The 16,692-nt window shown below is 44.3% G+C and overlaps 2 protein-coding genes across 3 annotated transcripts in view; one reads left to right on the forward strand and one right to left on the reverse strand.

Annotated features, from left to right (window-relative positions):
* The window catches only part of sdccag8 (SHH signaling and ciliogenesis regulator sdccag8), a 103,832-nt gene extending 96,262 nt beyond the window's left edge, over window positions 1-7,570 (forward strand). Inside the window, exon 20 of the transcript XR_004829565.2 lies at window positions 7,004-7,570. The gene's annotated coding sequence lies outside the window, so the exon portion shown is untranslated. The remainder of the gene's footprint in view (window positions 1-7,003) is intronic.
* akt3a (v-akt murine thymoma viral oncogene homolog 3a) overlaps window positions 1-16,692 on the reverse strand; it is a 142,602-nt gene that overhangs the window by 30,103 nt on the left and 95,807 nt on the right. For both annotated transcript variants that reach the window (XM_052477995.1, XM_052477994.1), the window contains exon 3: window positions 1,690-1,815. In XM_052477995.1, the coding sequence (XP_052333955.1) occupies window positions 1,690-1,815 (126 nt within the window). The remainder of the gene's footprint in view (window positions 1-1,689; window positions 1,816-16,692) is intronic.

A 16,692-nucleotide genomic window follows, 5' to 3' on the forward strand; every position in this document is an offset into this window, starting at 1 on the left:
GGCAAGTCAGTTAGGACATCTACTTTGTGCATGACACAAGTCATTTTCCCAAAAATTGTTTAGACAGATTATTTCACTTATAATTCACTGTATCACAATTCCAGTGGGTCAGAGGTTTACATACACTAAGATGACTGTGCCTTTAAACGGCTTGGAAAATTCCAGAAAACAATGTCATGGCTTTAGAAGCTTCTGATAGGCTAATTGACATCATTTGAGGCGTACCTGTGGATGTATTTCAAGGTCTACCTTCAAGGTCTACCTTCAAGGTCTACCTTCAAGGTCTACCTTCAAGGTCTACCTTCAAACTCAGTGCCTCTTTGCTTGACATCATGGGAAAATCAAAAGAAATCAGCCAAGACCTCAGAAAAAAAATTGTAGGCCTCCACAAGTCTGGTTCATCCTTGGGAGCAATTTCCAAATGCCTGAAGGTACCACGTTCATCTGTATAAACAATAGTACGCAAGTATAAACACCATGGGACCACGCAGCCGTCATACCGCTCAGGAAGGAGACGCATTCTGTCTCCTAGAGTTGAATGTACTTTGGTGCAAAAAGTGCAAATCAATCCCAGAACAGCAGCAAAGGACCTTGTGAAGATGCTGGAGGAAACAGGTACAAAAGTATCTATATCCACAGTAAAACGAGTCCTATATCGACATAACATGAAAGGCCGCTCAGCAAGGAAGAAGCCACTGCTCCAAAACCGCCATAAAAAAGCCAGACTACGGTTTGCAACTGCACACGGGGACAAAGATCGTACTTTTTGGAGAAATATCCTCTGGTCAGACGAAACGAAAATAGAACTGTTTGGCCATAATGACCATCGTTATGTTTGGAAGAAAAGGGGGGAGGGTTGCAAGCCCGAAGAACACCATCCCAACCGTGAAGCACAGGGGTGGCAGCATCATGTTGTGGGGGTGTTTTGCTGCAGGAGGGACTGGTGCACTTCACAAAATAGATGGCATCATGAGGACGGAAAATTAGGTGGATATTTTGAAGTAACATCTCAAGACATCAGTCAGGAAGTTAAAGTTTGGTCGCAAATGGGTCTTCCAAATGGACAATGACCCCAAGCATACTTCCAAAGTTGTGGCAAAATGGCTTAAGGACAACAAAGTCAAGGTATTGGAGTGGCCATCACAAAGCCCTGACCTCAATCCTATGGAAAATTTGTGGGCAGAACTGAAAAAGCGTATGCGAGCAAGGAGGCCTATAAACCTGACTCAGTTACACCAGCTCTGTCAGGAGGAATGGGCCAAAATTCACCCAACTTATTGTGGGAAGCTTGTGGAAGGCTACCCGAAATATTGGACCCAAGTTAAACAATTTAAAGGCAATGATACCAAATACTAATTGAGTGTATGTAAACTTATGACCCACTGGGAATGTGATGAAAGAAATAAATCCTGAAATAAATCATTCTCTCTACTAATTATTCTGACATTTCACATTCTTAAAATAAAGTGAGGATCCTAACTGACCTAAGACAGGGGATTTTTACTAGGATTAAATGTCAGGAATGGTGAAAAACTGAGTTGAAATGTATTTGGCTAAGGTGTATGTAAACTTCTGACTTCAACTGTAGGTATCCCTTGGGAAAGAGTCCTCATTGCCTACTTATCACTGTGGCATATTATTGATTTAGATGAATTGACGTACTAGAAGCCAGCACAGTGGATGACTCACTTGCAACAGAGAAGTTATTAAGGGGATAGGGTAGGTCTGCGTCCTGTGGTTTCTCTTTGTAACCTATGAACGAGCCGTCCGTTTTCAGCAGGAAGTAGCGTGGTCTCCAGTTCTTGATATATTCTCCTGTAGAATATATGAGAGAGAGAGAGAGAGAGAGAGAGAGATTTTCTTTGTTAGTGAATGACACCTGACAGTCATGACACCTGCCAATTGTTTTTAGTGCAGACATGATTGTTTTTACATTAAAGTGCAGTAACACAGCTTACCCCTATAATCAGTATCATTCTAAAGTGGCTACTGTTTCATTATCCATTCACACCAATAGCTTTTAGACTCTCATCATATGGCTTTGATATGTTTTGGGATTAACATGATCAAAATGATAAAAACATGTTTACGATCTCAGGGCTGAAATCACTCCCCAACGATCATCTGCCTCATTTTGGGTTAGACTGGGGGACCCCTAACCTCCTGCCCCGGGATTTAGGCTAGCCCTGTAAAGAGGGAGGTCAAATCTCCATCAGGGGGCCAGAGCGGACACCTTTAACCCTCCCGGGCGGCAGCAGCTGAAAAACAACATCTGCTAAGCAGCTGGTTATCCCGCATTACCAAACAAAACTTCTGGTGCAACAGCCTGCTCCATCTAATAACCAACAGCAGGATTACAAGGGTGTCAACATCTCTGCTCACAGCGCTACATCATACGCACAGCACCGGGTTCAACACAGGATACTGGAGAGCATAGGCAGCACATCTGCTTTTTTAACATACACGGAGTGGACAAAACATTAAGAACACCCTGCTCTTTCCATGACATAGACTGACCAGGTGAATCCAGATGAATGCTATTATCCCTTACTGATGTCACCTGTTAAATCCACTTCAAATCAGTGTAGATGAAGGGGAGGAGACAGGTTAAAGAAGGATTGTTAAGCCTTGAGACAATGATTGTGTATGTGTGCTATTCAGGGGGTGAATGGGCATGACAAAACACTTAAGTGCCTTTGAACGGGGCATGGTAGTAGGTGGTGGTAGTAGGTGGTGGTAGTAGGTGCCAGGCACACCGGTTTGTGTCAAGAACTGCAACGCTGCTGGATTTTTCACACTCAACAGTTTCCCGTGTGTATCAAGAATGCTCCACCACCCAAAGGACATCCAGCCAACTTAACATAACTGTGGGAAGCATTGGGGTCAACATGGGCCAGCATCCCTGTGGAACACTTTCTACACCTTGCGGTGTCCTTGCCTGACAAATTGAGGCTGTTCTGATGACAAAAAGGGGGGGGGTGCTACTAAATATTAGGAAGGTGTTACTAATGTTTGGTATACTCAGTGTATTGTTCTGTAGTATTACAACTACTGTGTAAGGTGCATACTAGAAGCTATGGTAACTGTTCATGGAAGACGTTTGGAATTTGACTTGAGAGCGAAGGTACTACACTGCTGTCTGCCAAGATACAAGTCATAGCACTTGACTGGAGTTTAAAAAAAGTAGCAAACAATCATATGCAAATGTGCTTCTTCTTGTTAATTTCTTCTTGTTGATATTTTCCATTTTATAATAGATTTTTACTGTAGGCAAGAAGATTGACATTTTCAAAAAGTACCATTCTTAAGTCCTTCCACTTCCACATATAATACTAGTATAACCATTATGTTCAATATTCAGTTCCATTTAGTTTCAGCATCAGGCCATTTCTGCTCCAGCCTCATTCGTGTGGATGGACACACTGAAATCCTCTATAATGGACGAGACGTGAAAACCCTAAAACGTGCACTTTGTGTTTTTCAACTCCTGGTAATTAGCCCACCATTCTGATGGCTGACACGCACGCCTCTGTGACAGCTCTGATCACTTTGTGTTTTTCAACTCCTGGTAATTAGCCCACCATTCTGATGGCTGACACGCACGCCTCTGTGACAGCTCTGATCACTTTGTGTTTTTCAACTCCTGGTAATTAGCCCACCATTCTGATGGCTGACACGCACGCCTCTGTGACAGCTCTGATCACTTTGTGTTTTTCAACTCCTGGTAATTAGCCCACCATTCTGATGGCTGACACGCACGCCTCTGTGACAGCTCTGATCACTTTGTGTTTTTCAACTCCTGGTAATTAGCCCACCATTCTGATGGCTGACACGCACGCCTCTGTGACAGCTCTGATCACTTTGTGTTTTTCAACTCCTGGTAATTAGCCCACCATTCTGATGGCTGACACGCACGCCTCTGTGACAGCTCTGATCACTTCTTTTTTTTCTACACCGGGAAGAGAAAATAAACAACATGTTCTATTTGTAACATCCACTTAAAGCATAATGACAGCAGCTTTTCTTAATTAACACATCAGAGAAAAACACCTGCTCATGTTAATTTGAGGAGACGGAGGTCTTTGCCGGTATGCCTCTGTGAGGCTGGGGTCTGTGGGAGGGGAGGACAGGAGGGGAGGAGAGCAGCTGAACACAATGCAGTACGCCGTGGGGACAGGAGCCACCATAGGTAGCAAGGTCTCTCCTCCGACTCGCTCACACAGCCTGTCACAGGATCTCACCACTAACACTTGGTAGATAAATAAATTAGGCCTATAAATTATTCCTGATCAAAACAAGACATAAATGTAAGTATAGACATTTGCTACCAGACGGAAGAGTGGGCGTGACACAGTTAATTGCATGAAGTCACTGAGAGGGAGATGTCTAGCTTTTGAATTAATCAAATGTACTGGATTTAAGCCAGAAGGTAACAGAGTGTTAAGACCGACAGGGTGGTCTTTAATGAATGCTACAAATAGGTGTCCCACCAGATTGCACTTAGTGTGTGAGTGTAGCTGTATTTGGTCAATGCAATATTCAGTCTGTGGTGCTGGGTTTGCAGTGAGGCAAATGGTCCAATATCCTGGACTGGGGGTTAACCCAAACTGGGAACCAGACTATGTAGAGGGGGTAGCCAGAGGTGGAACAGAAGGGGATGGACAGTTACACCCACATATAGTTCCAACTCTCAGTCTCAACTGATCCAATAGTGTTCCATCAAACTCTCAACGCTGGCCCTGGTCATAATGACTCTGCTAGCTCAAATTCTGAACATCTTGAATGGGCTGCTCTAGGCAGATACTCCATGTTATATTTTGGGCAGATTGAGAAAATGTCCTGCATTCAACACAATACTGTTTTTTTGCAGTACGATGCAAACAGTTGAAATAAAAATTCAGCTCAGCCACCCACAGAATCAGTTCTGAGAGAGACTGTTCCAACAGATCCAATTGCACAATTAAAGCAACATACTGTATGCCACTCAATTACAAGACCAGATTAATTGTTCATTTGTCAGTGGACTGAGACAGGCAGGTGGCTGTATGAATCTGGGAATGGACTTCGATGGGCCACTTCCACCGACAGATGAGCTCTTCACCAAAAAACTTTCAGCGGCCCAACACCGTCACAGCTCCTGAGACCATTCTAAGAACCCACACCTCCATCTTCTTGTTCATTTGACGCAATCAGGTTTTTATTTTTCAGAAGAAGAAAAAAAACACAGCCCATTTGTTAATCAGCCCAAACAAGTATTTAATTTAATGCTTTGGCCGGAGCCGGGCCTGATTTGCAGATGGGCTTGTGACGGGAGTCCTGGGACCGGCGGGCTGCCACGTTCCAGCACACAGGGCTGGGCGCTCCAAACCTCCAACCAGCTTGTCTGGGCACCGCCAGAGACAGAGACAGCCGCTCCGGCAAACGGTGCCCCAGCCCCCAGCCCAGGCACCGACATGAGCACAGAGACATGGGCAGCACCAGACCTGGCCAGACGGAGGGAGGGATGGATGGAAGGAGAGAGAGATTAAGAGAGGGAGGATAGAGAGGGAGAAATCTGTCTGTACCTGGATCTGCTGTTTCTCCTCACCATGTAGGTTGTGTACCATGGCAGCTTGCTGAGGGAGAGCGGCTGGACCCACTTTGTCAATTTGGCCAAGCTGACAGGAGAGGAAGCTCTCTGACAATAGCACAAAAGTACTTCATGTTTATCTTCTTTTTACACTGTTTAACTGAGAATGGAGACACTAATAAATATATGACCAAATTATACGTAATTTAGCTTACAGTTTACAAGTTATAGGTATTTAGAGGCTATTTATTCATGTGTATAAAACCTGTTTAAACTGTACTGTATTTATAATTACATGACAATCTTTTAGGTTGAAAATAATTATATTACATAATTTCTGATATATCACGCCTTACTTTTATTTTCCTGCATAAGTAAAATCAGGGTTTTGCCTCTACTGCCATTCATTCAGTCAATGGGTGATTCCAATTAGACTGGTTTGAATTTCTCCCTGACCACAATGGCTGCCAGAATACGGGTGACTAAAATCAATGGAGGCCAGAGAAGTCAAGGGGTGATCCTTTAGTGATGCAAAGCTACAGGGATTTGCTGTATTTTCTACCTGAATTGCCCAGAAAGACTTAGGAGTTGATCCCTTAGAGATGACGGTCATGTCCCCAGTTAAGACACTCAGACACAACAAGGGGGTCTGAGCTCTGATCCTCTGGAATGCCTAGATAACTGGGAGTAAACAGTGGGCTACTTCCTGCATGGACAGATTCCCCTACCATCAACCTGGGATGCCCAGCTAATCCACGCAGGGTAAATGCAGGGGTAGGGAGGAAGGTGCGTCCTTTACTCCTCTACGTGTGAAAATGAAGAAGAAGTGAAGTTATAAGAGGAGGGCACTAAAATGATAATGGCCATTAGAAAGAGATCCTGTACACTGTTCAGTTCTTCCAGACCATGAAAGACATTCTCTATTTTTATTTAGTTCAGACTCGGTGTGTGTGTGTGTATTGTGTTCCCATGCCCCCTGCCATAGGCTTGTGACCGGGAAGTAGCCCCAGGCACAGCTGCCCTGCTGCTCCAACCCAGAGGCTCTCAGACATCTTATGTGAAATCCAGGGCTGGCTCAAGCCAATCCACTTACAGTGTATTAGTGTCATTACCAGGCTGCCCAGAAGGGAGGGGTGGCCAGGAGACTACTTGGCTTCTGGGAATGGACACGGGGTGATGGCTGGTGACAGTGGTAGTACAGGAGTGAAAGCCAGACTGACTCTGTATGCCCTCTGTTTAACTGTTCCTCCCACAGTGAACTACCGTGAATGATCAGAAGAACACTTCCCCCTCCAGTATTTATGCTGCAGTATTTATGTGTCGGGGGGCAAGGGTCAGTTTGTTATATCTGGAATACTTCTCCTGTCCTGTGTGATTTAAGTGTGCTCTCTCTAATTCTCTCTAATTCTCTCTTTCTTTCTCTCTCTCTCGGAGGACCTGAGCCCTGAGCCCTAGGACCATGCCTCAGGACTACCTGACATGATGACTCCTTGCTGTCCCCAGTTCACCTGGCCTTGCTGCTTCTCCAGTTTCAACTGTTCTGCCTTATTATTATTGGACCATGCTGGTCATTTATGAACATTTGAACATCTTGGCCATGTTCTGTTATAATCTCCACCCGGTACAGCCAGAAGAGGACTGGCCACCCCACATAGCCTGGTTCCTCTCGAGGTTTCTTTCTAGGTTCTGTCCTTTCTAGGGAGTTTTTCCCAGCCACCGTGCTACTACACCTGTATTGCTTGCTGTTGGGGGTTTTAGGCTGGGTTTCTGTACAGCACTTTGAGATATCAGCTGATGTATGAAGGGTTATATAAATACATTTGATTTGATTTGATTTCCCCGCCAACCAGTGGGGAAAACAACCAGTGGGGAAAACAACCAGTGGTTACCGGTACCAAGATTAGCCCATTAGCTCACAGCACAAACTTTTTTTTCATAATGCAATGTACTTGTTGTCTGCTTGTTTTACTCAATTACAAACTACATTTAAGAAAAGTGCAACATGTCTAAAGATTATTTGTCATCATTGCCTGCTCCCGAGCTTTCTCACTACTTAGAAAAACGTCATCAAAAGACAGTACAGTATGAAGATAGGCTAAAACTGCTTCTCCAATAGAAATTGCCGATCACACTTGTAGGTCATTACAACGTTGGCTAACTGAGCTCATGCGTAGAAACAAGTCATTGCGTCTGTCGTCTTGCACCAAAATGCGCATGTGCAGGCCATCAAATCAAAAGCACCCCTTCGATAAAAAGTAGTTTCTCATGAAAATTAATACGTGTTAGGTAGTCACTTTCACGAAGTTGGAGTAATGACATGGTCAACTACTAAAGACATTGACACAAATCTATTTTGTGCCTTTCGATTTCAAGAAAATTAATTCTCTCATTGACTTTTCAATACCTCAAACTCCGGCCTGGTCTGTTTGGTCTGTTTGACAAGCGTTCCCGGAAGTCTCGGGATGTTGCGCCTCTGGGTTTAGAAACTCTGTGACGTAATATTGTAGGACTTCCCTCATGTCCCTTTTCATGATGGTGCTAGCAGCCACATGAGTGAGTGCTAGCATCAAAAAAACAAACGGACTATAGAGATACAAGTTGTGAGTGGCACTTCTAGTGCAACCAGAGGGGGAGAAAACTCTAGACCACCTTTACTCCACACACAGAGACGCATACAATGCTCTCCCTCACCCTCCATATGTCAAATCATTTTTGGGGGGGAACGTTGACCCCTTTCTCTCCCCAATTGGTAGTTACAGTCTTGTCCCATCGCTGTAACTCCCCTAAGGGGTCGGGAGAGGTGAAGGTTGAGAGCCATGCGTCCCCCAAAACATGACCCTGCCAAGCCGCACTGCTTCTTGACACACTGCTCGCTTAACCCAGAAGCCAGCCGCACAAATGTGACACAGCTTTGGATTGAACCCGGGTCTGAACTGTGATGCAGTGCCTTAGACCGCTGAGCCACTCGGGAGGCTCCATTTCATAAATCTAACCATAATTCTATCCTGCTAATTCCTGCTTACAAGCAAAAACTAAAGCAGGAAGTACAGTGACTCGCTCAATGCGGAAGTGGTCAGATGATGAGGATGCTACGCTACAGGACTGTTTGGCTAGCAGAGATTGGAATATGTTCCGGGATGCATCCAATGGCATTAAGGAGTATATCACCTCAGCCATCGGCTTTATTAATAAGTGCATCGACGACGTCGTCCCCAGTTGATATGCCAATCTCAGATTGCCCATTTAAGTATACAGTTGAAGTCGGAAATTTACATACACTTAGGTCAGAGTCATTAAAACTCGGTTTTCAACCCCTCCACAAATGTCTTGTTAACAAACTATAGTTTGGCAAGTCGGTTATTTTTCCAACAATTGTTGACAGACAGATTATTCAATTTATAATTCACTGTATCACAATTCCAGTAGGTCAGAAGTTTACATATAATAAGTTGACTGTGCCTTTAAACAGCTTGGAAAATTCCATAAATTATGTCATGGCTTTAGAAGCTTCTGATAGGCTAATTGACATCATTTGAGTCAATTGGAGGTGTACCTGTGGATGTATTTAAAGGTCTACCTTCAAACCCAGTTCCTCTTTGCTTGACATCATGGGAAAATCAAAAGAAATCAGCCAAGACTTCAGAAAAAGAAGTGGTAGACCTCCACAAGTCTGGTTCATCCTTGGGAGCAATTTCCAAATGCCTGAAGGTACCACGTTCATCTGTACAAACTATACTACGCAAGTATAAACACCATAGGACCATGCAGCCATCATACCACTCAGGAAGGAAACACGTTCTGTCTCCTAGAGATGAACGTACTTTGGTGCAAAATGTGCAAATCCCAGAACAACATCAAAGGACCTTGTGAAGATGCTGGAGGAAACAGGTACAAAAGTATCTATATCCACAGTAAAACGAGTCCTATATCAACATAACGTGAAAGGCCGCTCAGCAAGGAAGAAGCCACTGCTCCAAAACCGCCATAAAAAAGTCAGACTACAGTTTGCAACTGCACATGGGGACAAAGATCGTACTTTTTGGAGAAATATCCTCTGGTCTGATGAAACAAAAATAGAACTGCTTGGCCATAATGACAATCGTTATGTTTGGAGGAAAAAGGGGGAGGCTTGCAAGCCAAAGAACACCATCCAAACCGTGAAGTACGGGGGTGGCAGCATCATGTTGTGGGGGTGCTTTGCAGCAGGAGGTACTGGTGCACTTCACAAAATAGAATGCATCATGAGGAAGGAAAATTATGTGGCTGTATTGAAGCAACATCAGTCAGGAAGTTAAAGTGGAGCGGGTTGAGAGTTTCAAGATCCTTGGTGTCCACATCACCAACAATCTATCATGGTCCAAACACACCAAGACAGTGGTGAAGAGGGCAAGGCAATGCCTATTCCCCCTTAGGAGACTGAAAAGAATTGGCACTTGGGTCAAGCTTCCTGCCATCCAGGACCTATATACTAGGCGGTGTCAGAGGAAGGCCCAAAAAATGGTCATAGACTCCAGTCAACCAAGTCATAGACTGTTCTCGGCATGCGGTACCAGAGCGCCAAGTCTAGGTCCAAAGGCTCGTTAACAGCGTCTACCCCCAAGCCATAAGACTGCTGAACAATTAATCAATGGCCACCCTGACTATTTCCATTGACACCCACCCTTTGCTTTTACAATGCTGCTAGATCTATCTGTACTTTGCTCCGTTCATTTTGCCTCGATCCTGACTAGTCTCCCAGTCCCTGCTGCTGAAAAACATCCCCACAGCATCATGCTGCCACGACCATGCTTCACCGTAGGGATGGTGCCAGATTTCCTGCAGACTTGACCCGTGGCATTCAGGCGTAAGAGTTCAATCTTGGTTTCATCAGACCAGAGAATCTTGTTTCTTATGGTCTGAGAGTCTGTAGGTGCCTTTTGGCAAACTCCAAGTGGGCTGTCATGTGCCTTTTATTGAGGCGTGGCTTCCGTCCGGCCACTCTACCATTAAGACCTGATTGGTGGAGTGCTGCAGAGATGGTTATGTGGTTGCTTCAAGTTGTGTATTTACGGTATTCTATGTATTGCCTTGAAATCAATTCCAATTCACACAACATTTTTTAAGGGAGCATGCAATTGGCATGCTGACTGCAAGAATGTCCACCAGAGTTGTTGCCAGAGAATTGAATGTTCATTTCTCTACCATTAGCCGCCTCCATTGAGCCTGTTTGGGATGCTCTGGATCGATGTGTACGACAGCGTGTTCCAGTTCCCGCCAATATCCAGCAACTTCGCACAGCCATTGAAGAGGAGTGGGACAACATTCCACAGGCAACAATCAACAGCCTAATCAACTCTATGCGAAGGAGATATGTCGCGCTGCATGTTTATATTTTTGTTCAGTATAATTGCATCCATTCCTGCATGCCTTCAATAGCATTCACAATGATATAGGGTCTAGGGCCTAGACTCTAGGCCTACTGTAAATTGCATTATGGCTGAGCATGGACATGCCAAACATTGTCAATAAGCAAGATTAAATTCATTATTGATAAGGCCTAAAAAGAGAACAAATAAACAAATCTAAACAGCGCTGGATAGGCTGCGTTTCCGCTGCCTAAAATTAGCACTTTGGATCGTGTTTTTAAGGACACTCCTAAAATATTTCCGACCCCTCCCAAATGAGCGCAAGCTCGCTGATGTTAGACAGGTAAAATGTCAAACCTGGCGTGAGGGCTGCAAAATGCCAGTGTGCCAGTTTTTACGTGACTAAATGGCAAACTAATGTGCTTTTGACACTAGAGCCGCCTTTAACGCCAGCCGAAAATTGAGCCCTCGGGGTCAATGGGAAACCATGTTTGTTCTCCCCAATTTGTGGACATGGTCGATACCTTCTTATGGCGTGAATATCGACCCAAGATTATTAGGCTCGTTAAGTGTAGTAATAGCAGCAGTGGTATTAATCATAGCGATGGACTAAAAGCACATAAAAGTCCACTGCACTACATGCTAGAGGTCGACCGATTAATCAGAATGGCCGATTAATTGGGGCCGAAGTTTTCATAACAATCGGAAATCGGTCATTTTGGACGCCGATTTTGCCGTTTACACCTTTATTTAATTAGGCAAGTCAGTTAAGAACACATTCTTAACCCACATTCTAGGAACGGTGGGTTAACTGCCTTGTTCAGGGGCAGAACAACAGATTTTTACCTTGTCAGCTCAGGGATTCAATCTTGCAACCTTACTGTTAACTAGTCCTCTAACCACCTGCCTCACGAGGAGCCCGCCTGTTACGCGAATGCAGTAAGAAGCCAAGGTAAGTTGCTAGCTAGCATTAAACTTAATCAATCATAATCACTAGTTATAACTACACATGGTTGATGTTACTAGTTTATCTAGCATGTCCTGCGTTGCATATAAATCGATGCGGTGCGCATTCTCGAAAAATAACTGTTGTTGCTCCAACGTGTACCTAACCATAAACATCAATGCCATTCTTAAAATCAATACAGAGAAGTATATATTTTTAAACCTGGGAATATTGAAGACTAATGTTAAAAGGAACCACCAGCTTTCATATATTCTCATGTTCTGAGCAAGGAAATTAAACGTTAGCTTTCTTACATGGCACATATTGCACTTTTACTTTCTTCTCCAACACTTTGATTTTGCATTATTTAAACCAAATTGAACATGTTTCATTATTTATTTGCTCAATTGCATTTATTGATGTATTATATTAAGTTAAAATAAGTGTTCATTCAGTATTGTTGTAATTGTCATTATTACAAATACATTTTTTATAAAAAAATTATGTTTTTATTATTTTAAATCAGCCAATTAATCGGCAGTGGCCCCTTTTTTTGTCCTCCAATAATCGGTATCGGTATCGGCGTTGAAAAATCATAATCGGTCGACCTCTACAACATGCTATCCATTCTAGGGACACAATGACATCAGTGCTCTCACTTCACTAGAAGATCTCCCTTCCTGGCATATGACAAGATTCCAACAGCGATTTCATTTCCGAGAACAGCCCAGATGTATGAGTAGTACTGTCATGATGAGTAGTACAGTGGTGGTGGGTTCCTCCAACAGCAGACAAAGGGTGGCTCTGGTTCTGGGGGCCGGCAGCCACAGGCAGATTGAGTGGGGCGCCCAGGGGACCCTGGTGGTCCCCTGGGGCCCAGGGAGATTTCAGCCCCGCCAGCTGCACACAGCTCGCCCTCCTGGTGCCCCTCTCTACCCCCCCAGCTGGTGCAGCGTGCTGCGGATAGAGAGGTCAGATCATGAGCCACCATAGCCACACATACGTGTACAGAGACACATACACAGGCGGTCGGATACAAAAACAACAGTCACTGTAGCCCAGCAATACAGCTCAGATCAACACTGGCATTACACATACTAGCTTTCAGGCTGATAGATAGTACAGCTGGTAGTACAGTGTGAGAGTAAGGATGATTACTCTCATGACATTGTTTGTATACGCAACAGGAGCAATGGGGATAACTATTGACTTCTGAAAAAAGGTTTAGATTAGTGAAACTTTTTAGTGAGACTTAATGAGACTTTCAACTGGTAGTAAAGGATGAGAGTAAGGATGATACTTTCAACTGGTAGTAAAGGATGAGAGTAAGGATGACTTTCAACTATTAGATGCACTCTCACACTTTTGTATAATTACATCCAGTCATTTTGAAAGTGGTGTCCATGAGCCAAAATGGGTAACCGTTTTAATGTCCTACATCATCCAATTGTGTACTACATCATCCATTTCGTGTGATATGTTACAAATGTCTTGTGCTTAAGATCCTGGAGTGCATCTTTAACGTGACTCTAACAGTGAGAAGGAGGAACTGAGTAAACTATAAAAACTGACATTATAGGCGGCTGAGATTCGTTTCAAAATATTGCATGCGATATGGATCTCTTGTGATATAGATATTGCACATGTCAATATTGCGATTCAGATTTGAATGTTTAATTGTGCAGCCCTACTATGTATTACCAAGCAATGATGGATCACTCGTCTTATGTACAACTTCTGATTTTGATTGAAATAGGCTATATTACAGAAATCTTCTCATGTGTAACAAAGCAGCTGTCACAAATGTCCACATTCAAAATCTTAAGAAGCTCCATCCTTAGACCTTTAGCTAGATCTGACTGAGAGACTAATGACTATGTAATCCCATTCCCTGTCTCCCACACAGCGCCTCTCCCCTCCCCTTCCCCGCCTCCCCTCTCCTATTGGTCAGTCCCTGTAAAACTAGCAGTGCTCACTAGATGGCGCTGGCTCCCTAGAGCAAGCTCACTGTCTCCCCGGCTGCCTGCCTGGCTGGCTTCACACTCAGCACAGAGGGCCACAGTAGTTGGTGAGTGACAGAGACACAGCAGCCAAGAGGCCCTCTCGCCCTAATCCCCTTTCCCTCTTTGGAGCACGAGGGGTGTGTGCATGTGTGTGTGGGGGGGGATCCTCCCAACTGGCACAGGTGGCACCTTGGCTATGGAGTGCACCACCCCTCCAGCTAAAATGCAAACACCCACTTTCCTAATCCCAACCTGAATTATGGAGAGGCGGGTCCATCCCCGAGACCCCAGGGGAGAGGGATGAAGGTCGGTTTACTAAACACACAACCTGGGAGGGGGACAGGGGTTCGTTGAGCTACTGTACCTACTGATCTCCTGCTCTCTATACTGTTTCTAGAAGATTCTGCAGACAGGCCTTCAATAAGCGAGGGGGTAAAGTTTGGTCACATGGGTAACGTTGGTCCTCCGAATGAGCCTTTTCTTCACCCTACACAGGACATTATAGACTAGTAATGCCCCGATGTCCTCAAATACACAGTGCTCAGCTCAATGTCCCGTACGTACCCACTGTATTGAGTGACAGACAATGTCTGAAGACATTACTCAAAACAGTGTGCCAGTGCAACCTAATGCCCTCAAATTCCCAACACAAATACAAATTCACACGGAAAATGGGTTAAATTCACAACTTGACACATTCGATGACCAATGTAACAGGCTAATTGAGTTGGTGTTGTGCTACATTGTGTTAGCCTGTTGTATTTTGTCTGTAAGCCTGTGATTGTGTTTGCTATGAAAACACGGATAATTAATATGATTATCTAAGGAACTGTGACCCAATTAGAGCTCATAATCAAATAGCCTCAATTGCTGTTATTGCCTCGATCTGTTTTCCAATCTAATTAATTGACTTGTGTACATAGACTTGAGCAGTGCTGTATGTAATGGAAGGTCACTGCATCATTTAAAGGTGTAATGTGTAGGCATAATGTTCCACATCAATAAGCACCATGTGATGGTTGATGATATACTTACTTATTTCACCAGATTGGATCTGATGTACACACGGTTGGCATTTTAAATGTCCTTGCCTTTGCTGTCCTTTTGATGTTATCCTTCCCTTGATGTCACTGCATAAATGACCTTGACCAGCCTTCTCTTTGTTGAGAATAAAGTACAATTAAAATACATCATGAAACTAAGTAATCGTTTGGGGAATGATTTGAAACTACCACTGAAACCAAGTAAAAGCTTGGGGAATGATTTGAAACTACCACTGAAACCAGTCTTTACATGGGTGTCTGCTAGATAGTGACAGTAATGAAGAACTCATAATAAATGCCATACTATACAGAAACACAGTCCTGTGAAACACCTAACAACAGTTTGGACAGCAGTTCATCACTTTTATGCCTCAGCACTGTTGTAAGAACCACCGTGTTAATATTTCAACAGTGGTCTCATTCATAGTGTGAAATTCATACAAGCTCCTCCCTTCATTTAACATGATAATCCTCCTGTTCTTCAGAGACCACATGGTTGAACCAAACAGCGCGTAGAGGCCAGGGTAGACTAACGCTGTCAATAGGACTGACAGGGGGAGGAGAGGACACAGACAGAGGTCAGGGAATTCACTTTTAGTTAAGGACTGATGGGGAGCTTCCCTGAGTGGAAGTCAGGATTCCCAAAAAACAGTGAGTAAGGGTATTAGACAAAGGGGTTGTTTAAGGTCAGAGTGCACTGCTGCTGCTGCTCATAGTATTTAAAGTAGCGGATTGCATTCCTCTGACAGGGAACCTGAACATCAATACAAAAAGTATCATGATTTAGCCTACATTACAATGAGTTTCCCTGACAGACGCAGTAGTAGAGGTGAATTAGCTAGCCTGAATGAGTATATTCTAATGGTCATCTCTTCTAATGGGCACACTTGGTGGTACAGGCCTAGAAGCCATTTCAGATATTCAGAGGGTGACCGGCCCGGATGTTCGGGGGTTAGAGAGCCAACTCAGGGGTTAGAGAACTGACGGGTTCAAAGGGTGTCAGTGTGCTGAGACTGTCACCATCACCACAACTGTCATTATTAATTCATCCCAGTCACAGGGTGACTCCCACATGTTCCACTGGGCCCCTGGACTGGATACAGCCATGTATTATGGAGAGGACCTGGAGTCACCTTCAATATGTTACTAACAGGAACTGATACAGTCAAACAATTAGGCAATTAAATGTGTGGTGTGAATGAGTGCTAAAACTCAATACAAAGTTGTACGGAACAAATATGCTAAACTTGAGCTAACTTCAGGCTAACTCAAACATGTCGGTTATGTTGGACTAAATCTTCTATTAAAGAGCAGAAAGGAAAGTGGACGTTGTTCATAACAGAACAACAGAATCACACAAATTGTAACCACAGTGCAGTGTAAGGCAGAACCAACCGTCTGAGCGGAGTTTGTACAGTACAGGCCAGGCACAGCAGCGGTGGACAGGTGCAGGACTCAGGGCTCTGTGCTGCTGTGCTGTGGCCGTGCCTGTCTGCCTGGCTCTGTGCATTTGGTAGAGGCCCTGAATGGCCATTATATCCAGAGTGGATGGATGGGGCTATATTCTATTATTTATTCAGCAGTGCTGTGCTGAGCAGTACCAGGGCTCTGGGAGGCAGCTGGCGAAGGGGGGACAATACAGGATCCCCCCTGCCCCATTGTCCACCACCCCTCATACCCCAACAACGCCCCACTCCTCCACCACCACTTTTGTGCTGTGTCCTGTCCTTCTCTTCCAGTAAACTAACCCCCCCCCGAACCCTAAACACACACACACACACACACA

The sequence above is a fragment of the Oncorhynchus keta genome, chromosome 24 (genome assembly GCF_023373465.1).
Source record: "Oncorhynchus keta strain PuntledgeMale-10-30-2019 chromosome 24, Oket_V2, whole genome shotgun sequence".
NCBI lineage: Eukaryota > Metazoa > Chordata > Actinopteri > Salmoniformes > Salmonidae > Oncorhynchus > Oncorhynchus keta.